Source organism: Pelodiscus sinensis, unplaced genomic scaffold, assembly GCF_049634645.1.
Source record: "Pelodiscus sinensis isolate JC-2024 unplaced genomic scaffold, ASM4963464v1 ctg195, whole genome shotgun sequence".
NCBI lineage: Eukaryota > Metazoa > Chordata > Testudines > Trionychidae > Pelodiscus > Pelodiscus sinensis.
The window spans coordinates 18,099-34,100 of record NW_027465828.1 but is presented as its reverse complement, the minus strand read 5'-3'; the positions used below and the strand labels follow the sequence as shown (position 1 = coordinate 34,100).

At 63.3% G+C, this 16,002-nt stretch overlaps 2 protein-coding genes across 2 annotated transcripts in view; both read left to right on the top strand.

Annotated features, from left to right (window-relative positions):
* The window catches only part of LOC102452322 (class I histocompatibility antigen, F10 alpha chain-like), a 37,267-nt gene extending 25,842 nt beyond the window's left edge, over nucleotides 1-11,425 (top strand). Inside the window, exon 7 of the mRNA XM_075914627.1 lies at nucleotides 11,166-11,425. Within this exon, the coding sequence (XP_075770742.1) occupies nucleotides 11,166-11,278 (113 nt within the window). The 3' untranslated portion in view covers nucleotides 11,279-11,425. The remainder of the gene's footprint in view (nucleotides 1-11,165) is intronic.
* Nucleotides 890-11,084, top strand: LOC102451837 (uncharacterized). Its single transcript, XM_075914630.1, has 7 exons — nucleotides 890-1,078; nucleotides 4,603-4,863; nucleotides 6,531-6,807; nucleotides 9,514-9,790; nucleotides 10,207-10,321; nucleotides 10,527-10,559; nucleotides 10,865-11,084. The coding sequence occupies exons 1-7, from the start codon at nucleotides 1,018-1,020 to the stop codon at nucleotides 10,936-10,938; spliced, it is 1,098 nt and encodes a 365-aa protein (XP_075770745.1). The 5' UTR covers nucleotides 890-1,017; the 3' UTR covers nucleotides 10,939-11,084.
* Nucleotides 11,426-16,002: the final 4,577 nt, after the last annotated feature.

Sequence of the window (16,002 nt, the reverse complement as noted above, 5' to 3'; positions counted from 1 at the left end):
GGAATGGGGCTGGGCATGTCTGGGAATGGGGCTGGGCCCCGTCGGGCGGGGGTGGGCATGTCTGGGAAGGGGGCTGGGCCCCGTGGGGCGGGGGTGGGCATGTCTGGGAAGGGGGCTGGGCCCCGTGGGGCGGGGGTGGGCATGTCGGGGAAGGGGGCTGGGCCCCGTGGGGCGGGGGTGGGCATGTCGGGGAAGGGGGCTGGGCCCCGTGGGGCGGGGGTGGGCATGTCTGGGAAGGGGGCCGGGCCCCGTGGGGCGGGGGTGGGCATGTCTGGGAAGGGGGCTGGGCCCCGTGGGGCGGGGGTGGGCATGTCTGGGAAGGGGGCTGGACCCCGTGGGGCGGGAGGCCACCCAGGAATGGGACAGTGAAATGAGCGTTGTCCTCTCTCTTTTTTTTTTCTTGTTTCTGAAGAGGGAGCCACATCTGTGGGGTTTTTCTCCTCCCGGGGGTGGGGGACGGGACAGGTTGATGCTCACACTGGGTCTGACTTTATCAGTAATAAACAGCTGTCGGGAGGGGTCTGGCACTCTGGGGGCATTTACTGGGTGGCTGAAGGCACAGGGTGGACTTACATCCCTGGAGCCAGCCCCAGTGCCCCACGTCCTGCCCCATGGCGGGTCCAGCCCTTCTCCAGCCCCTGCGTCCACCCCACTCCCACCCCACCCTCTCCAGCTCCCTTCCAGCCTGCAGCCCTGCCCCCTGGCAGCCCACCCTGGGCACAGGCCTGGACCGGCTGCATTGAGAGTTCTGCAGAACTTTTGGATCAGACAATTCTGCCCGGCGACTGGTGACAAACGGCCTCTGCCTGCGCCTGGGTTGGCCGCCGGGAGCTGGGTCCCTTGGGGAAGTGATAGTGATAGTGGAAGGGTCTGCGTCTGTCTGGGCCGACCCCCCCTCCCCCCCCCCCCCCGCTGGGACCCGCCAGCCGGACACTCCCACATTCGTCCTTCAGCCCCCAACACACGGACTGTGCACCCCGGCGGTATCTGCTCCCCCCCGCCTCCAGCACAGGGGCCATGGCCTGGGGGCTGCTGCTGGCGCTGTGCGGGGGGCTCCTGGCTGCAGCCGTACATGGGGGTGAGTGGGGGAGGCTGGGGGGAGTCTGAGCCCTGGGTGTGGGGGGGGCAGGGTCATTGCCAGCTGGGAGTAAGCTGGGGGGCAGAGGGTGAGTGGGGCTGTGAGGGGGGCACGGTGAGCCACAGCTGGGGGTGAGCGTGGGGGGTGGAGGTGCAGGGTGAACCCTGGATGGTGGTGAGCATGGGAGTCTGGGGGGACAGGGTGAGCCCCGGCTGGGGGTGAACGTGTGGGGCTGGGGGGCGCAGGGTGAGCCCCGGCTGGGGGTGAGCATGGCGGGCTTTGGGGGCAAGGTGAGCCCCGGCTGGGGGTGAACGTGTGGGGCTGGGGGGACAGGGTGAGCCCCGGCTGGGGATGAGTGTGGGTGGCTGGGGGGGCAGGGTGAGCCCCGGCTGGGGGTGAGCATGGCGGGCTTTGGGGGCAAGGTGAGCCCCAGCTGGGGGTGAACGTGTGGGGCTGGGGGGACAGGGTGAACCCCGGCTGGGGATGAGCGTGTGGGGCTGGAGAGGAAGGGGGGACCCCGGCTGGGGGTGAACGTGTGGGGCTGGGGGAGCAGGGTGAACCCCGGCTGGGGATGAGCGTGTGGGGCTGGAGAGGAAGGGGGAACCCCGGCTGGGGGTGAACGTGTGGGGCTGGGGGAGCAGGGTGAATCCCGTCTGGGGATGAGCGTGTGGGGCTGGAGAGGAAGGGGGAACCCCGGCTGGGGGTGAACGTGTGGGGCTGGGGGAGCAGGGTGAATCCCGGCTGGGGGTGAGTGTGGGGGGCTGGGAGAGCAGGGTGAACCCCAGCTCGAGGTGAGCGTGTGGGGCTGGAGAGGAAGGGGGGACCCCGGCTGGGGGTGAGTGTGTGGGGCTGGAGGGGCGGGGCCACGGCTGGGGGTTAGTGTGTCCACCCCCCCACCACCCCGGCTTCTTCCGAGCTGGAGACAGTCACATGGTCTCTGGCCAGGCACCTAGATCCCTTCCCAGATGGGTCCGGGTACTGAAGAGACCGATTGTGCCCGGAGCCTCGCTCATTAGCACGTCCACAGAGCCCAGCGCTCAACCACAGACAGAGACACGTCCAGTCTCCATCCAGAGTCCAGATCCCTAACTCCGCACCCAGACGTCGTACAGTTCCATATACAGAGTCCGCAGAGCATAAGCTTTTGTGTGACCCCTCCCATGGCCCCCTTTGTACCGACTTTTGGGGCAAACACCCCCCCCACCATGGGTGCAGCAGTGACCTGGCTGCTTCCCTTAAAATCCAGTAACGTGCCTAAGAGCGGGCGTGGGGTCGCCGTGCCGGGGGGCGGGCGTGGGGTAGCCGTGCCGGGGGGGGGGGGGGCGTGGGGTCGCCGTGCCTAAGAGCGGGCGTGGGGTAGCCGTGCCGGGGGGAGGGCGTGGGGTCGCCGTGCCGGGGGGGGGGCGTGGGGGTCGCCGTGCCGGGGGGAGGGCGTGTGGTCGCCGTGCCTAAGAGCGGGCGTGGGGTAGCCGTGCCGGGGGGAGGGCGTGGGGTCGCCGTGCCGGGGGGAGGGCGTGGGGTCGCCGTGCCGGGGGGCGGGCGTGGGGTCGCCGTGCCGGGGGGCGGGCGTGGGGTAGCCGTGCCGGGGGGGCGGGCGTGGGGACGCCGTGCCTAAGAGCGGGCGTGGGGTCGCCGTGCCGGGGGGGGGGCGTGGGGTCGCCGTGCCGGGGGGAGGGCGTGGGGTCGCCGTGCCTAAGAGCGGGCGTGGGGTCGCCGTGCCGGGGGGCGGGCGTGGGGTAGCCGTGCCGGGGGGCGGGCGTGGGGTAGCCGTGCTGGGGGGGCGGGCGTGGGGACGCCGTGCCTAAGAGCGGCATGGGGTAGCCGTGCTGGGGGGCGGCGTGGGGACGCCGTGCCTAAGAGCGGGCGTGGGGTCGCCGTGCCGGGGGCGGGCGGTGGGCGTGGGCAATCAGCTGTTCTCCCGTAAACTGTGCAGGAGCTGTGCAGAGTTAAGGGCTTGGTGCCGCGTCCCTGTCATGTGACAAATTCAATGACGGGGGGGGGGGCTCTACTGGAACGTGGCTTGAACCCTGGTCCCCTGGCTCCGCTGCAAACAGAAAGTGACTCCTGTCCACGTCCCATGTCAGCAGCCTCGCCGCCGTGGGCCTGTCATGTGACGGGCAGCTGCCGAGCAGATCTGGGAGCTGCTTTTCCGTGGGGCCATGGGGGGAGCGGCGAGGCTGCTGTCATGGGACGTGGACAGGAGTCACTTTCTGTTTGCAGCATAGAAGTGGGGGCTGCTTGACTGCTCCCCCCCCCCAGAACCCTGCATCCCTGGTGCGTTTAGTTCCTGGGAAGGGCTGCGGGCGGGTGCGCAGACTCACCGTCCTCGTGGGAATTGTGTTCAGTGTTTGCTAGGTTGGGTGTGAGTGCTACGGCCCTGTGTGGCTCTGTGGTAACCCCGTGTGCCTGCCTCAGTTTCCCTAGGCACTGCCCCGGTGCCCGGCTGGGGATGGTGGGGGTGGCTCTCATGGCGGGGAGGCTGCCCCAAGCTGCGCCATCTCAGCCCGTCCACAGCAATAGCCCAGGCTGCCGGGGTTGGAAATTCACTGGGTGACACCTCTGAAGCGAGGGGGAGGGGCTGCCTGCAGGGCTGGGGCTTGGCTGCTGGGGGGTGAGCCCTCTCCCCTGGCCGAAGGTGCAGGGAGGGGTCCAGGATGCTGGCTCTGGTGACCCCCTCTGCAGGCTGGGCCGGCTGCGCCTGGCTCCTGTAACAACAAGTCTGTTCTACGCTGTGTCCCTGGGACCCAACGACCCTTCTCTTCTACCTGCCGCCTGAGAGTCCCCTCTGACTGCAGGTGGGGGCAGGGTCTGGGAACCCCCCCCCCCCACACACACACTCACCCCATGGCATCCTTGTGTTCAGCGTTTAGTTTGTTTACTGAACGCTGAGGACAAAGGGCCTCGCACACGCTAGTGCCCCGCTCCTCCATCCCCGCACGTTCACACGCGCAGAGAGCACGCAGACACCCCGCAGCCTTGCACACACTAGTGCCCCGCTCCTCCATCCCCGCACGTTCACACGCGTAGAGAGCACGCAGACACCCCGCAGCCTTGCACACGCTAGTGCCCCGCTCCTCCATCCCCGCACGTTCACACGCGCAGAGAGCACACAGACACCCCGCAGCCTTGCACACGCTAGTGCCCCGCTCCTCCATCCCCGCACGTTCACACGCGTAGAGAGCACGCAGACACCCCGCAGCCTTGCACACGCTAGTGCCCCGCTCCTCCATCCCCGCACGTTCACACGCGCAGAGAGCACGCAGACACCCCGCAGCCTTGCACACACTAGTGCCCCGCTCCTCCATCCCCGCACGTTCACACGCGCAGAGAGCACACAGACACCCCGCAGCCTTGCACACGCTAGTGCCCCCGCTCCTCCATCCCCGCACGTTCACACGCGCAGAGAGCACGCAGACACCCCGCAGCCTTGCACACACACCACAAATGCCTCCACTGGGTGTCCTGGTGCCCCTGGGCCAGGGAGGAAGCGGCTGCCGGACTCAGCCTCTCTGCTGCTGCTCTAGGGTACCACAGGCTGGTCGCAATGGTCACCGGGGTCACCTATGAAAATGGGACCTACCAGTACGCCATGGACATCCGGCTGGACGGCGTGAGGATCGGACGCTACAGCAGTGACACAAGGGAGGTCACGCCCATGCTACCCTGGCTGGGGCGGGCCCTGGGCTCCAAGTATCTCCAGGAAAGGACCAAAGAGTTCCAGGCACACGAGCAGCGGCTCAAAGAAATGATCGGCTGGTGCATGCAGCAGGACAGCCAGAGGGGCGGTGAGTGACTAATGGGAATGGGCAGGACAGAGCTGCCCGTCCAGAAACCCTCCCTCGGGAATCGAGACGTAGCTGTGCTGAGCATCCCAAACACGACACGTTTCCCAGCGCCCGGCATCGCCACCCAGCCCTGCCCCCCCACCTCCCTGTGTCCCACCCCCGTGCCCCACCCGCCTACGGACACGTTTCCCAGCACCTGGCATCGCCACCCAGCCCTGCCCCCCCCACCTCCCTGTGTCCCACCCCCGTGCCCCACCCGCCTACGGACACGTTTCCCAGCGCCCGGCATCGCCACCCAGCCCTGCCCCCCCACCTCCCTGTGTCCCACCCCCGTGCCCCACCCGCCTACGGACACGTTTCCCAGAGCCCGGCATCGCCACCCAGCCCTGCCCCCCCACCTCCCTGTGTCCCACCCCCGTGCCCCACCCGCCTACGGACACGTTTCCCAGCGCCCGGCATCGCCACCCAGCCCTGCTCCCCCACCTCCCTGTGTCCCACCCCCGTGCCCCCACCCGCCTACGGACACGTTTCCCAGCGCCCGGCATCGCCACCCAGCCCTGCCCCCCCACCCCCGTGTCCCACCCGCCCACGGACACGTTTCCCAGCACCCGGCATGGCCACCCAGCCCTGCCCCCCCACCTCCCTGTGTCCCACCGCCGTGCCCAGCCCCCGCCTACGGACACGTTTCCCAGCGCCCGGCATCGCCACCCAGCCCTGCCCCCCCACCTCCCTGTGTCCCACCCCCAATTCCCCACCCGCCCACGGACACGTTTCCCAGCTCCCAGTGTCACTGTCCAGCCCAGCCCCCCCCGTGTCCCACCCGCCTACGGACACGTTTCCCAGCGCCCGGCATCGCCACCCAGCCCTGCTCCCCCACCTCCCTGTGTCCCACCCCCGTGCCCCACCCGCCTACGGACACGTTTCCCAGCGCCCGGCATCGCCACCCAGCCCTGCTCCCCCACCTCCCTGTGTCCCACCCCCGTGCCCCACCCGCCCACGGACACGTTTTCCAGCACCCGGCATCGCCACCCAGCCCTGCCCCCCCACCTCCCTGTGTCCCACCCCCGTGCCCCACCCGCCTACGGACACGTTTCCCAGCGCCCGGCATCGCCACCCAGCCCTGCCCCCCCCACCTCCCTGTGTCCCACCCCCGTGCCCCACCCGCCTACGGACACGTTTCCCAGAGCCCGGCATCGCCACCCAGCCCTGCCCCCCCACCTCCCTGTGTCCCACCCCCGTGTCCCACCCACCCATGGACACGTTTCCCAGCCCCCCATTCCCCACCCGCCCACGGACACGTTTCCCAGCTCCCAGTGTCACTGTCCAGCCCAGCCCCCCCTATGTCCCACCCACCCACGGACACGTTTCCCAGCCCCCTATGTCCCACCCGCCCCACGGACACGTTTCCCAGCTCCCCATGTCCCACCCGCCCACGGACACGTTTCCCAGCCTCCTATGCCCCACCCGCCCACGGACACGTTTCCCAGCCTCCTATGCCCCACCCCGCCCACAGACACGTTTCCCAGCTCCCCATGTCCCACCCGCCCACGGACACGTTTCCCAGCTCCCAGTGTCACTGTCCAGCCCAGCCCCCCCGTGTCCCACCCCACCCATGGACACGTTTTCCAGCGCTCTGGGCAGGCCCTGAGCTCTTTCCTCCATTTCAGGGATTCACACAGGCCAGGTCCACATTCACTGTTCTCTGAGCGACCAGGCCCCCGTGGCCCCGCGGTTCCAGTTCGCCTACGACGGGCAGGACCTCATCAGCTTCGACAACCAGACGGGGGACGTGGGTGGCGGACGTGCCCGTGGCCTCACAGCTGAAGCAGATCTGGGAGAAGGAATCGACGTGGACTCAGTACGTCCAGTTTTTCATGCGGGACGACTGCCTGCAGACCCTGCGGAGCCTGGTGCAGCTGAGACAGTGGGTCCTACTGTCGCCGGGTGAGTGCGCAGCGGGGATCTGTCGTGGCGGTGAGCGAAGGGGAAGTGTGGTCTAGTGGGTAGTTCATGGCCATAGGCATGGGAAGTATGGTGCAGGGGGTGCTGCAGCCAGGGATGTGAATGACTCGTAAGAACGGCCGTACTGGGTCAAACCAAAGGTCCATGCAGCCCAGTGCCCTGTCTGCCGACAGCGGCCAATGGCAGGTGCCCCAGAGGGAGTGAACAGAACAGGTAATGATCAAGCGATCTCTCTCCTGCCATCCATGTCCATCCTCTGACAAACAGAGACTAGGGACACCATTCCTCACCCAGCCTGGCTAATAGCCATTAATGGACTTAACATCCATGAATTTATCTAGTTCTCTTTTAAACCCTGTTGTAGTCCTAGCCTTCACAACCTCCTCAGGCAAGGAGTTCCACAGGTTGTCTGTGCGCTGTGTGAAGAAGAACTTTTATTTGTTTTAAACCTGCTGCCCATTAGTTTCATTTGGTGTCCTCTACTTCTTATATTATGGGAACAAGTAATTAACTTTTCCTTATTCATTTTCTCCACACCACTCATGATTTTATAGACCTCTATCATATCCCCCCTCAGGCTCCTCTTTTCTAAACTGAAAAGTCCCAGTCGCTTTAACCTCTCCTCATATGGGACCTGTTCCAAACCCCTAATCATTTAGTTGCCCTTCTCTGAACCCTTTTCCAATGCCAGAATATCTTTTTTGAGGTGAGACCACCACATCTGTACACAGTATTCAAGATGTGGGCGTACCATGGATTTATAGAAGGGCAATGAGATATTCTCCATCTTATTCTCTATCCCTTTTTTAATGATTCCTAACATCCTGTTTGCTTTTTTGACTGCCGCTGCGTGGACGTCTTCAGAGAACTAGCCACGATAACTCCAAGATCTCTTTCCTGATTAGTTGTAGCTAAATTAGCCCCCTGTCATATTATATGTGTAGTTGGGGTTATTTTTCCCAATGTGCATTACTTTACATTTGTCCACATTACATTTCATTTGCCATTTTGTTGCCCAGTCACTTTGTGAGATCTTTTTGAAATTCTTCACAGTCTGCTTTGGTCTTAACTACCTTGAGCAGTTTAGTATCGTCTGCAAAGTTTGCCACCTCCCTGTTTACCCCTTTCTCCAGATCATTAATTAATACATTGAATAGGATTGGTCCCAGGACTGATCCTTGGGGGACACCACTAGTTACCCCTCTCCATTCTGAAAATTTACCATTTATTCCTACCCTTTGTTTCCTGTCTTTTAACCAGTTCTCAATCCAAGAAAGGACCTTCCCTCTTATCCCATGGCCATGTAATTTACACAAGAGCCTTTGGTGAGGGACCTTGTCAAAGGCTTTCTGAAAATCTCAGTACACTATATCTACTGGATCCCCCTTGTCCACATGTCTGTTAACCCCTTCAGAGAACGCTATGGCTGTGTCTACATTGGCACCCCTTTCCGGAAAAGGGATGCTAATGAGACCAGTCGGAATTGCAAATTCCGCGGGGGATTTAAATATCCCCCGTGACATTTGCATTTACATGGCTGCAGCTTTTTTCTGGCTCGGGGTTTTGCCGGAGAAAAGTGCCAGTCTAGACGCAATTTTCCGGAAAATAAGCCTGTTTCCGGAAGATCCCTTATTCCTACTTTCAAGTAGGAATAAGGGTATGTCTACACTACCCCGCTAGTTCGAACTAGGGGGGGTAATGTAGTCATCCGCAGTTGCAAATGAAGCCCGGGATTAGAAGCCTAATCCGAACTAGCTACTCCGTGCCGTGTGTACCCGCGCAGCACGGGGTTCGAACTAGCCGGCATTTAAAAATGGCGCTGGCCGGCTTCATGCAAATGAAGCCCGGGAAATTCAAATCCCAGGCTTCATTTGCAACTGCGGATGACTACATTACCCTCCTCGTTCGAACTAGCGGGGTAGTGTAGACATACCCTGAGGGATCTTCCAGAAAAGGGCTTATTTTCCGGAAAATCGTGTCTAGACTGGCGCTTTTCTCCAGCAAAACCCCGAGCCGGAAAAAAGCGGCAATTCCGACTGGTCTCATTAGCATCCTTTTTCCGGAAAGGGGTGCCAATGTAGACACTGCCATTGGGAGCTTCTTGTGTCCGGTCTGTCAGCCCCACAGCAGAGGGCAGAGCAGGGACGGGGCAGGGAGCCGGGATGTGTGACGAAGGGGTTTAGGCACCGCACGATGCAGACAGAGCCAGCTGGGGTTCCGAACGGAGGCGCCCAGCTCCCCGTGGAATCACTGGGCCGTGGCACTACAGGTGCTGAGGAATCTGCCCCTTTAGCCCAGAACTTGCAGGCGCCTGTTTGCACGGCCCAGTGACGCCTGCCCGGGTGACAGCGCGGGTGTCATGGAGTGTGGGAAGCAGCACAGGGCGGTCAAAGTCCCACACAACACAACACGGGGAGAGAGCGAACACAGTCCCCAGCACGTCACAGAGGGGCCGTGCGCAGCCAAGGAGACTGGCCAGGCCTGGGCTGGCAGCTGCCCAGCTCCGCTACCCATGTGGGGTCATGAGAGTGAGTCTGGGACTGACACCGAATTCGCCAGCCCCAGTACGGATCAGTGTGAACGGGTGCAGACAGGTCTGACGCCCACGGGAGGGGTGGGCGTGCTACAGGGCCTGTGACTCCTGCCTCTCACCCTGTCCCATGTGGCTCACTCTCTGTCTCCCCCCAGTGCTCCCCGAGGTCTCGGTGTCCCCGCAGAGATGCTCCCCATGGCCCCGTCACCCTCTCCTGCCGCGCCAGCGGCTTCCACCCGCGTCCCATCCACCTCTCCTGGGTGCGGGACGGAGGCGACGTCCTGGCGGAGACGAGCTCCAGCGGGATCCTGCCCCTCGCCGATGGCACCTACCACACCCAGTCGTCCCTGGAGATCGGCCCGCGGCCGGACGGGCCCCGCTACGCCTGCCGGGTGGAGCACAGCAGCCTGCCTGCGCCCGCCCTCGTCTGGGGTAAGGAGGCACCTGTGGGAATCGCAGAGATGGGGCGCGGTTGGGCCGCGGGATGGTCAGTCTCCCTGCCCATTGTCCATGTGAACCCTTCTAGCTCTGGGTATTCGTGTGACCCACAGAAATGGCCGACCCCTCAGAGAATTTCAGTTAAATGCCATGGGGGTATCCAGTGGCAGTGAGTTCCACAAGTTAACAGTGTTTCACAGGAAAGGCCCAATTGCTGTGTGGTGTGTGTGGCTGGCAGGGCCCAGCAGAGCCCCGATCCCCTGTGCCCCATCCCTGCCCCCTCCCAGCCCGGCCTTTCTCCTCCCCCATAGGCCAGGTCTCTCCAGGGCCCCTGGGGAGCTGTTCAAGGCCTGTGGCTGCCCCAGGAGAGACCCCCCCCCCCCGTGACTGAGCCCTTCTCCATCCCACAGCCCCTGAGAAGGGCCCCCCTGCCCTCCGGGGTCCTGGCCGCCATCGTCCTGGCCGTGCTGGGTCTGGCTGGAGCCGCAGGGGCCGGCGTCTGGCTGTGGAGGAGAAAATCAGCAGGTGAGAGCAGGGTCCCTGCAGGGCTCGGCCATTGGGCTGTCGCCAGCTGGGTGGTGGGTGCCCCGCGGGGGTGGGGCTGGCCTGGGCGAGGAGCAGTGGGGGGCCATGGGGAGCCCTGTGTCGGGGGGAGGGAGTCGGGGGTCACTGTGGGGGCGGGGTCACCCTGCTCCCCTGCACTCACCCCCTTTCCCCGCTTGTGTTTCAGGCAGTCACAAACCCAACTACACCCCGGCAGCCAGTGAGTAACCCCTGGGAACGGGGCCTGGGCGCCCCAGTGCATGATGGGAGGGGGGCTCCGATGGGGGCAGAGGAGCCCAGCAGTGACTGCAGAGGGCCCATGCGCTGGTGACTGGTCCCCAGCCGTCGCCCTTCCCCCCTCCTCTGGGATTCTCTGCCCCCCCCCTGCTGCCAGCGCCCAGCCCAGGGCCCAACATGCTGCAGCCAAAGGTCACCCCTAGAGCACCCCGGGGGAGCCGGGAGCTGAATCCCCCCTGGCTGGGAGCCCCCAGCTAACGCTGCCTCCGGGCCATTTTCTCCCCACAGCAAAGCCGGGAGAAGATTCGGCCTCCAGCTCGTCCTCGGGAACGGAGAACAGCAGCGCGGGATCCCGGAGCTAGGGGCGGCCCGGCCCCGCTGGCCGGCAGGTCCCTGCCCAGTGACTCCCCCGACCGGGGGCTCCCCGCTGGGGGCTGCACCAGTTCCCCCGGGGGTGCTGGCCCTAGGCTGTTGCAAGGCAGGGTTTGCATTTCCTGCTGTAGCTTGTCCATCCCTCACTGACCCCTGGGACCTTCTCCCCGGCTTTGCCTCAGCAGGCCGCTCCCCTTTGGCAGCTCAGCAGGCCCAGGCTGGGGCAAGGGGGCTCCGAGGGGCAGACGGGCCGGCCTGGACCCCAAACTGTCATTGGGTAGCAAAAATGTGTATTTTAGTATTTGTGTGTGTGTGTGTGTGTGTGTGTAGGTGCACGCGCGTTTGTCTTTATGAGGCAGATGCTGTTCCGGTGGCAATTCCGCAAGAGCGCCCCAGACAGAGGAGTTGGTCCGGGAGGGTTTCACCAGCGGCCACGGGACTGGGTTTGAGTGTGAGCAGGCAGGTCATTGGTGCACCTGTCACAAGAGGGTGCAGCTGCCGCACGGGTGGTCCAGCTGTGCAAGCAGGGCTCCCGACTGTGTATTCTCACCGGCTCACAGAAAAAGAAACCCACCGCAGGCAAACTGCGCCTTTGACAAGCATATTGCAAATAATTCAGGAGCAAATTTTAAAAGCAGTTTATGTATAGATACCGAAAATTAGCATATATATCCCGCAGGTTATACACGTTTTTACAACCCCCCCTCCTCCTCTCCGCCCCCCCCCCCCCCCGCAGGGTATACATGTTTACTTTTACTCACGGGTCTGGGGGCTCTCCATTCCCCCGCCCAGAGGAGGGTGGGTTGTGTCTGGCTGCGGCTGCGTGGGGCTTGGGGACGGGTGCAGGTCCCCTCCCGCACACCGGCCAGCATGCTTGCGCCGTGCTCTCCACCCCCCGCTGGCAGCTGGTACGTGCCATCACCGTGAATTAGCGTATAGAACCCGCGGGTTAGCTAAGACTTTTCCTACACACTCAGGAAAAGCCGCGGGTTGTACACGAGTGCGGGTTATACCTGAGTGTGGAATTTGGGGGGTTTCCCTTTTTTGGCCGGGCAGTTTCTCTCCAGCTATTGAGGGGGACACATCATGTCTTGCTCCAAGAAGAGACTCTTCACGATCTGTAAGTGGGGTAAAGTTTAGATAAATCCATTTTATTGCTTTATGGTTTGGGAAATGGGATCTGATGTCTGTGCACTTAGTGGGGATCCCCCCATGAAAATATTACTTTGTGACTGTTCCATCTAGTCCTTATGCTGCAGGAATATTGTGGTGATAATAAAAGTTTTCTTTTTCTTTTTATTGACCTGGTATCGGTTAATTTTTGTGTTCTGGTTTTTACTGAGCTTTCCCAAGTAGTCTCTCCCTGAGGTGCTGGCAGTGGAGTTTTGATCCCCAACATCCAGGTTGTTAAGATTTTGGGGGGAGTTTTTACCAAAGCCTGGAAAGAGAAGGGTTTGGGGTACTTTTTGCCGGCCCCCACTGCTGCATTTATCTTGCCAGAGTGGGGAAGGAGCCATGACACAAGCATTAAAGGCATTAAAAGCAATATTTAAATGGAATAATTAACAGTCTAAATCTAATGCTTAACCCAATTCAGCAACTTAATTTTTAATCCAATTTAACACTCTCTCTCCCCCTCCGGGGCTGGCCAGACCCCAGGTACTGTTGGTTAATTTGTTGAGGTGGAATTCCGACGTGCACATCACACCAATATACCGAACTGAGGGACTCCGACTTGTGGGGCGCAATGGTGTGGTGTATATCCCCTGGGGGGCAGGAAATCAGTCCAGGTGGAGTGATATCCATTGGGTACACACAGTCCAGGTCTGGGGGGGTGATGTTTGTAGGGGTGTGAGGGGAGGTGGAGGATGGGTTATAACCTCTCCCCAGTGTGAGGGAGGGTTGGGGGGGCACAGGGAGCACTGGGGTGTCTGAGGGGAGGTGGGGGATGGGTTATAACCTCTCCCCTGTGTAAGGGGGGCTGGGGGGGGCACAGGGAGCACTGGGGTGTCTGAGGGGAGGTGGGGGATGGGTTATAACCTCTCCCCTGTGTAAGGGGGGCTGGGGGGCACAGGGAGCACTGGGGTGTCTGAGGGGAGGTGGGGGATGGGTTATAACCTCTCCCCTGTGTGAGGGGGGCTGGGGGGCACAGGGAGCACTGGGGTGTGTGAGGGGAGGTGGGGGATGGGTTATAACCTCTCCCCTGTGTAAGGGGGCCTGGGGGGGCACAGGGAGCACTGGGGTGTGTGAGGGGAGGTGGGGGATGGGTTATAACCTCTCCCCTGTGTAAGGGGGGCTGGGGGGCACAGGGAGCACTGGGGTGTGTGAGGGGAGGTGGGGGATGGGTTATAACCTCTCCCCAGTGTGAGGGAGGGTTGGGGGGGCACAGGGAGAACTGGGGTGTGTGAGGGGGGCGGGGGATGGGTTATAGCCTCTCCCCTGTGTGAGGGGGGCTGGGGGGCACAGGGAGCACTGGGGTGTGTGAGGGGGGTGGGGGATGGGTTATAACCTCTCCCCTGTGTGAGGGGGGCTGGGGGGCACAGGGAGCACTGGGGTGTGTGAGGGGAGGTGGGGGATGGGTTATAACCTCTTCCCTGTGTAAGGGGGGCTGGGGGGGCACAGGGAGCACTGGGGTGTGTGAGGGGAGGTGGGGGATGGGTTATAACCTCTCCCCTGTGTGAGGGGGGCTGGGGGGCACAGGGGGCACTGGGGTGTGTGAGGGGAGGTGGGGGATGGGTTATAACCTCTCCCCTGTGTAAGGGGGGCACAGGGACCGCTGGGGGGGTCCGAGGGAAGGTGGGGGATGGGTTATAACCTCTCCCCTGTGTAAGGGGGGGGCTGGGGGGCACAGGGAGCACTGGGGTGTGTGAGGGGAGGTGGGGGATGGGTTATAACCTCTCCCCTGTGTAAGGGGGGCTGGGGGGGGTACAGGGAGCACTGGGGTGTCTGAGGGGAGGTGGGGGATGGGTTATAACCTCTCCCCTGTGTAAGGGGGGCTGGGGGGGCACAGGGAGCACTGGGGTGTGTGAGGGGAGGTGGGGGATGGGTTATAACCTCTCCCCAGTGTGAGGGGGGCTGGGGGGCACAGGGAGCACTGGGGTGTCTGAGGGGAGGTGAGGGATGGGTTATAACCTCTCCCCAGTGTGAGGGGGGCTGGGGGGCACAGGGAGCACTGGGGTGTGTGAGCGGAGGTGGGGGATGGGTTATAACCTCTCCCCTGTGTAAGGGGGGTTGGGGGGCACAGGGAGCACTGGGGTGTGTGAGGGGAGGTGGGGGATGGGTTATAACCTCTCCCCTGTGTAAGGGGGGCTGGGGGGCACAGGGAGCACTGGGGTGTCTGAGGGGAGGTGGGGGATGGGTTATAACCTCTCCCCTGTGTAAGGGGGCCTGGGGGGGCACAGGGAGCACTGGGGTGTGTGAGGGGAGGTGGGGGATGGGTTATAACCTCTCCCCTGTGTAAGGGGGGCTGGGGGGGCACAGGGAGCACTGGGGTGTCTGAGGGGAGGTGGGGGATGGGTTATAACCTCTCCCCTGTGTAAGGGGGGCTGGGGGGCACAGGGTGCACTGGGGTGTCTGAGGGGAGGTGGGGGATGGGTTATAACCTCTCCCCTGTGTAAGGGGGGCTGGGGGGCACAGGGAGCACTGGGGTGTCTGAGGGGAGGTGGGGGATGGGTTATAACCTCTCCCCTGTGTAAGGGGGGCTTGGGGGGGCACAGGGAGCACTGGGGTGTGTGAGGGGAGGTGGGGGGATGGGTTATAACCTCTCCCCAGTGTGAGGGGGGCTGGGGGGCACAGGGAGCACTGGGGTGTGTGAGCGGAGGTGGGGGATGGGTTATAACCTCTCCCCTGTGTAAGGGGGGCTGGGGGGCACAGGGAGCACTGGGGTGTGTGAGGGGAGGTGGGGGGATGGGTTATAACCTCTCCCCTGTGTGAGGGGGCTGGGGGCACAGGGAGCACTGGGATGTCTGAGGGGAGTGGGGGATGGGTTATAACCTCTCCCCTGTGTGAGGTGGGGCTGGGGGCACAGGGAGCACTGGGGTGTGTGAGGGGAGGTGGGGGATGGGTTATAACCTCTCCCCTGTGTAAGGGGGGCTGGGGGGGCACAGGGAGCACTGGGGTGTGTGAGGGGAGGTGGGGGATGGGTTATAACCTCTCCCCTGTGTAAGGGGGGCACAGGGAGCACTGGGGTGTGTGAGGGGAGGTGGGGGATGGGTTATAACCTCTCCCCTGTGTAAGGGGGGCTGGGGGGCACAGGGAGCACTGGGGTGTCTGAGGGGAGGTGGGGGATGGGTTATAACCTCTCCCCTGTGTAAGGGGGGGCTGGGGGGCACAGGGAGCACTGGGGTGTGTGAGGGGAGGTGGGGGATGGGTTATAACCTCTCCCCTGTGTAAGGGGGCCTGGGGGGGGCACAGGGAGCACTGGGGTGTGTGAGGGGAGGTGGGGGATGGGTTATAACCTCTCCCCTGTGTAAGGGGGGCTGGGGGGCACAGGGAGCACTGGGGTGTCTGAGGGGAGGTGGGGGATGGGTTATAACCTCTCCCCTGTGTAAGGGGGGCTGGGGGGCACAGGGAGCACTGGGGTGTCTGAGGGGAGGTGGGGGATGGGTTATAACCTCTCCCCAGTGTGAGGGGGGCTGGGGGGCACAGGGAGCACTGGGGTGTCTGAGGGGAGGTGGGGGATGGGTTATAACCTCTCCCCTGTGTAAGGGGGGCTGGGGGGCACAGGGAGCACTGGGGTGTCTGAGGGGAGGTGGGGGATGGGTTATAACCTCTCCCTGTGTAAGGGGGGGCTGGGGGGCACAGGGAGCACTGGGGTGTCTGAGGGGAGGTGGGGGATGGGTTATAACCTCTCCCCTGTGTAAGGGGGGCTGGGGGGCACAGGGAGCACTGGGGTGTCTGAGGGGAGGTGGGGGATGGGTTATAACCTCTCCCCTGTGTAAGGGGGGCTGGGGGGGCACAGGGAGCACTGGGGTGTCTGAGGGGAGGTGGGGGATGGGTTATAACCTCTCCCCTGTGTGAGGGGGGCTGGGGGGCACAGGGAGCACTGGGGTGTC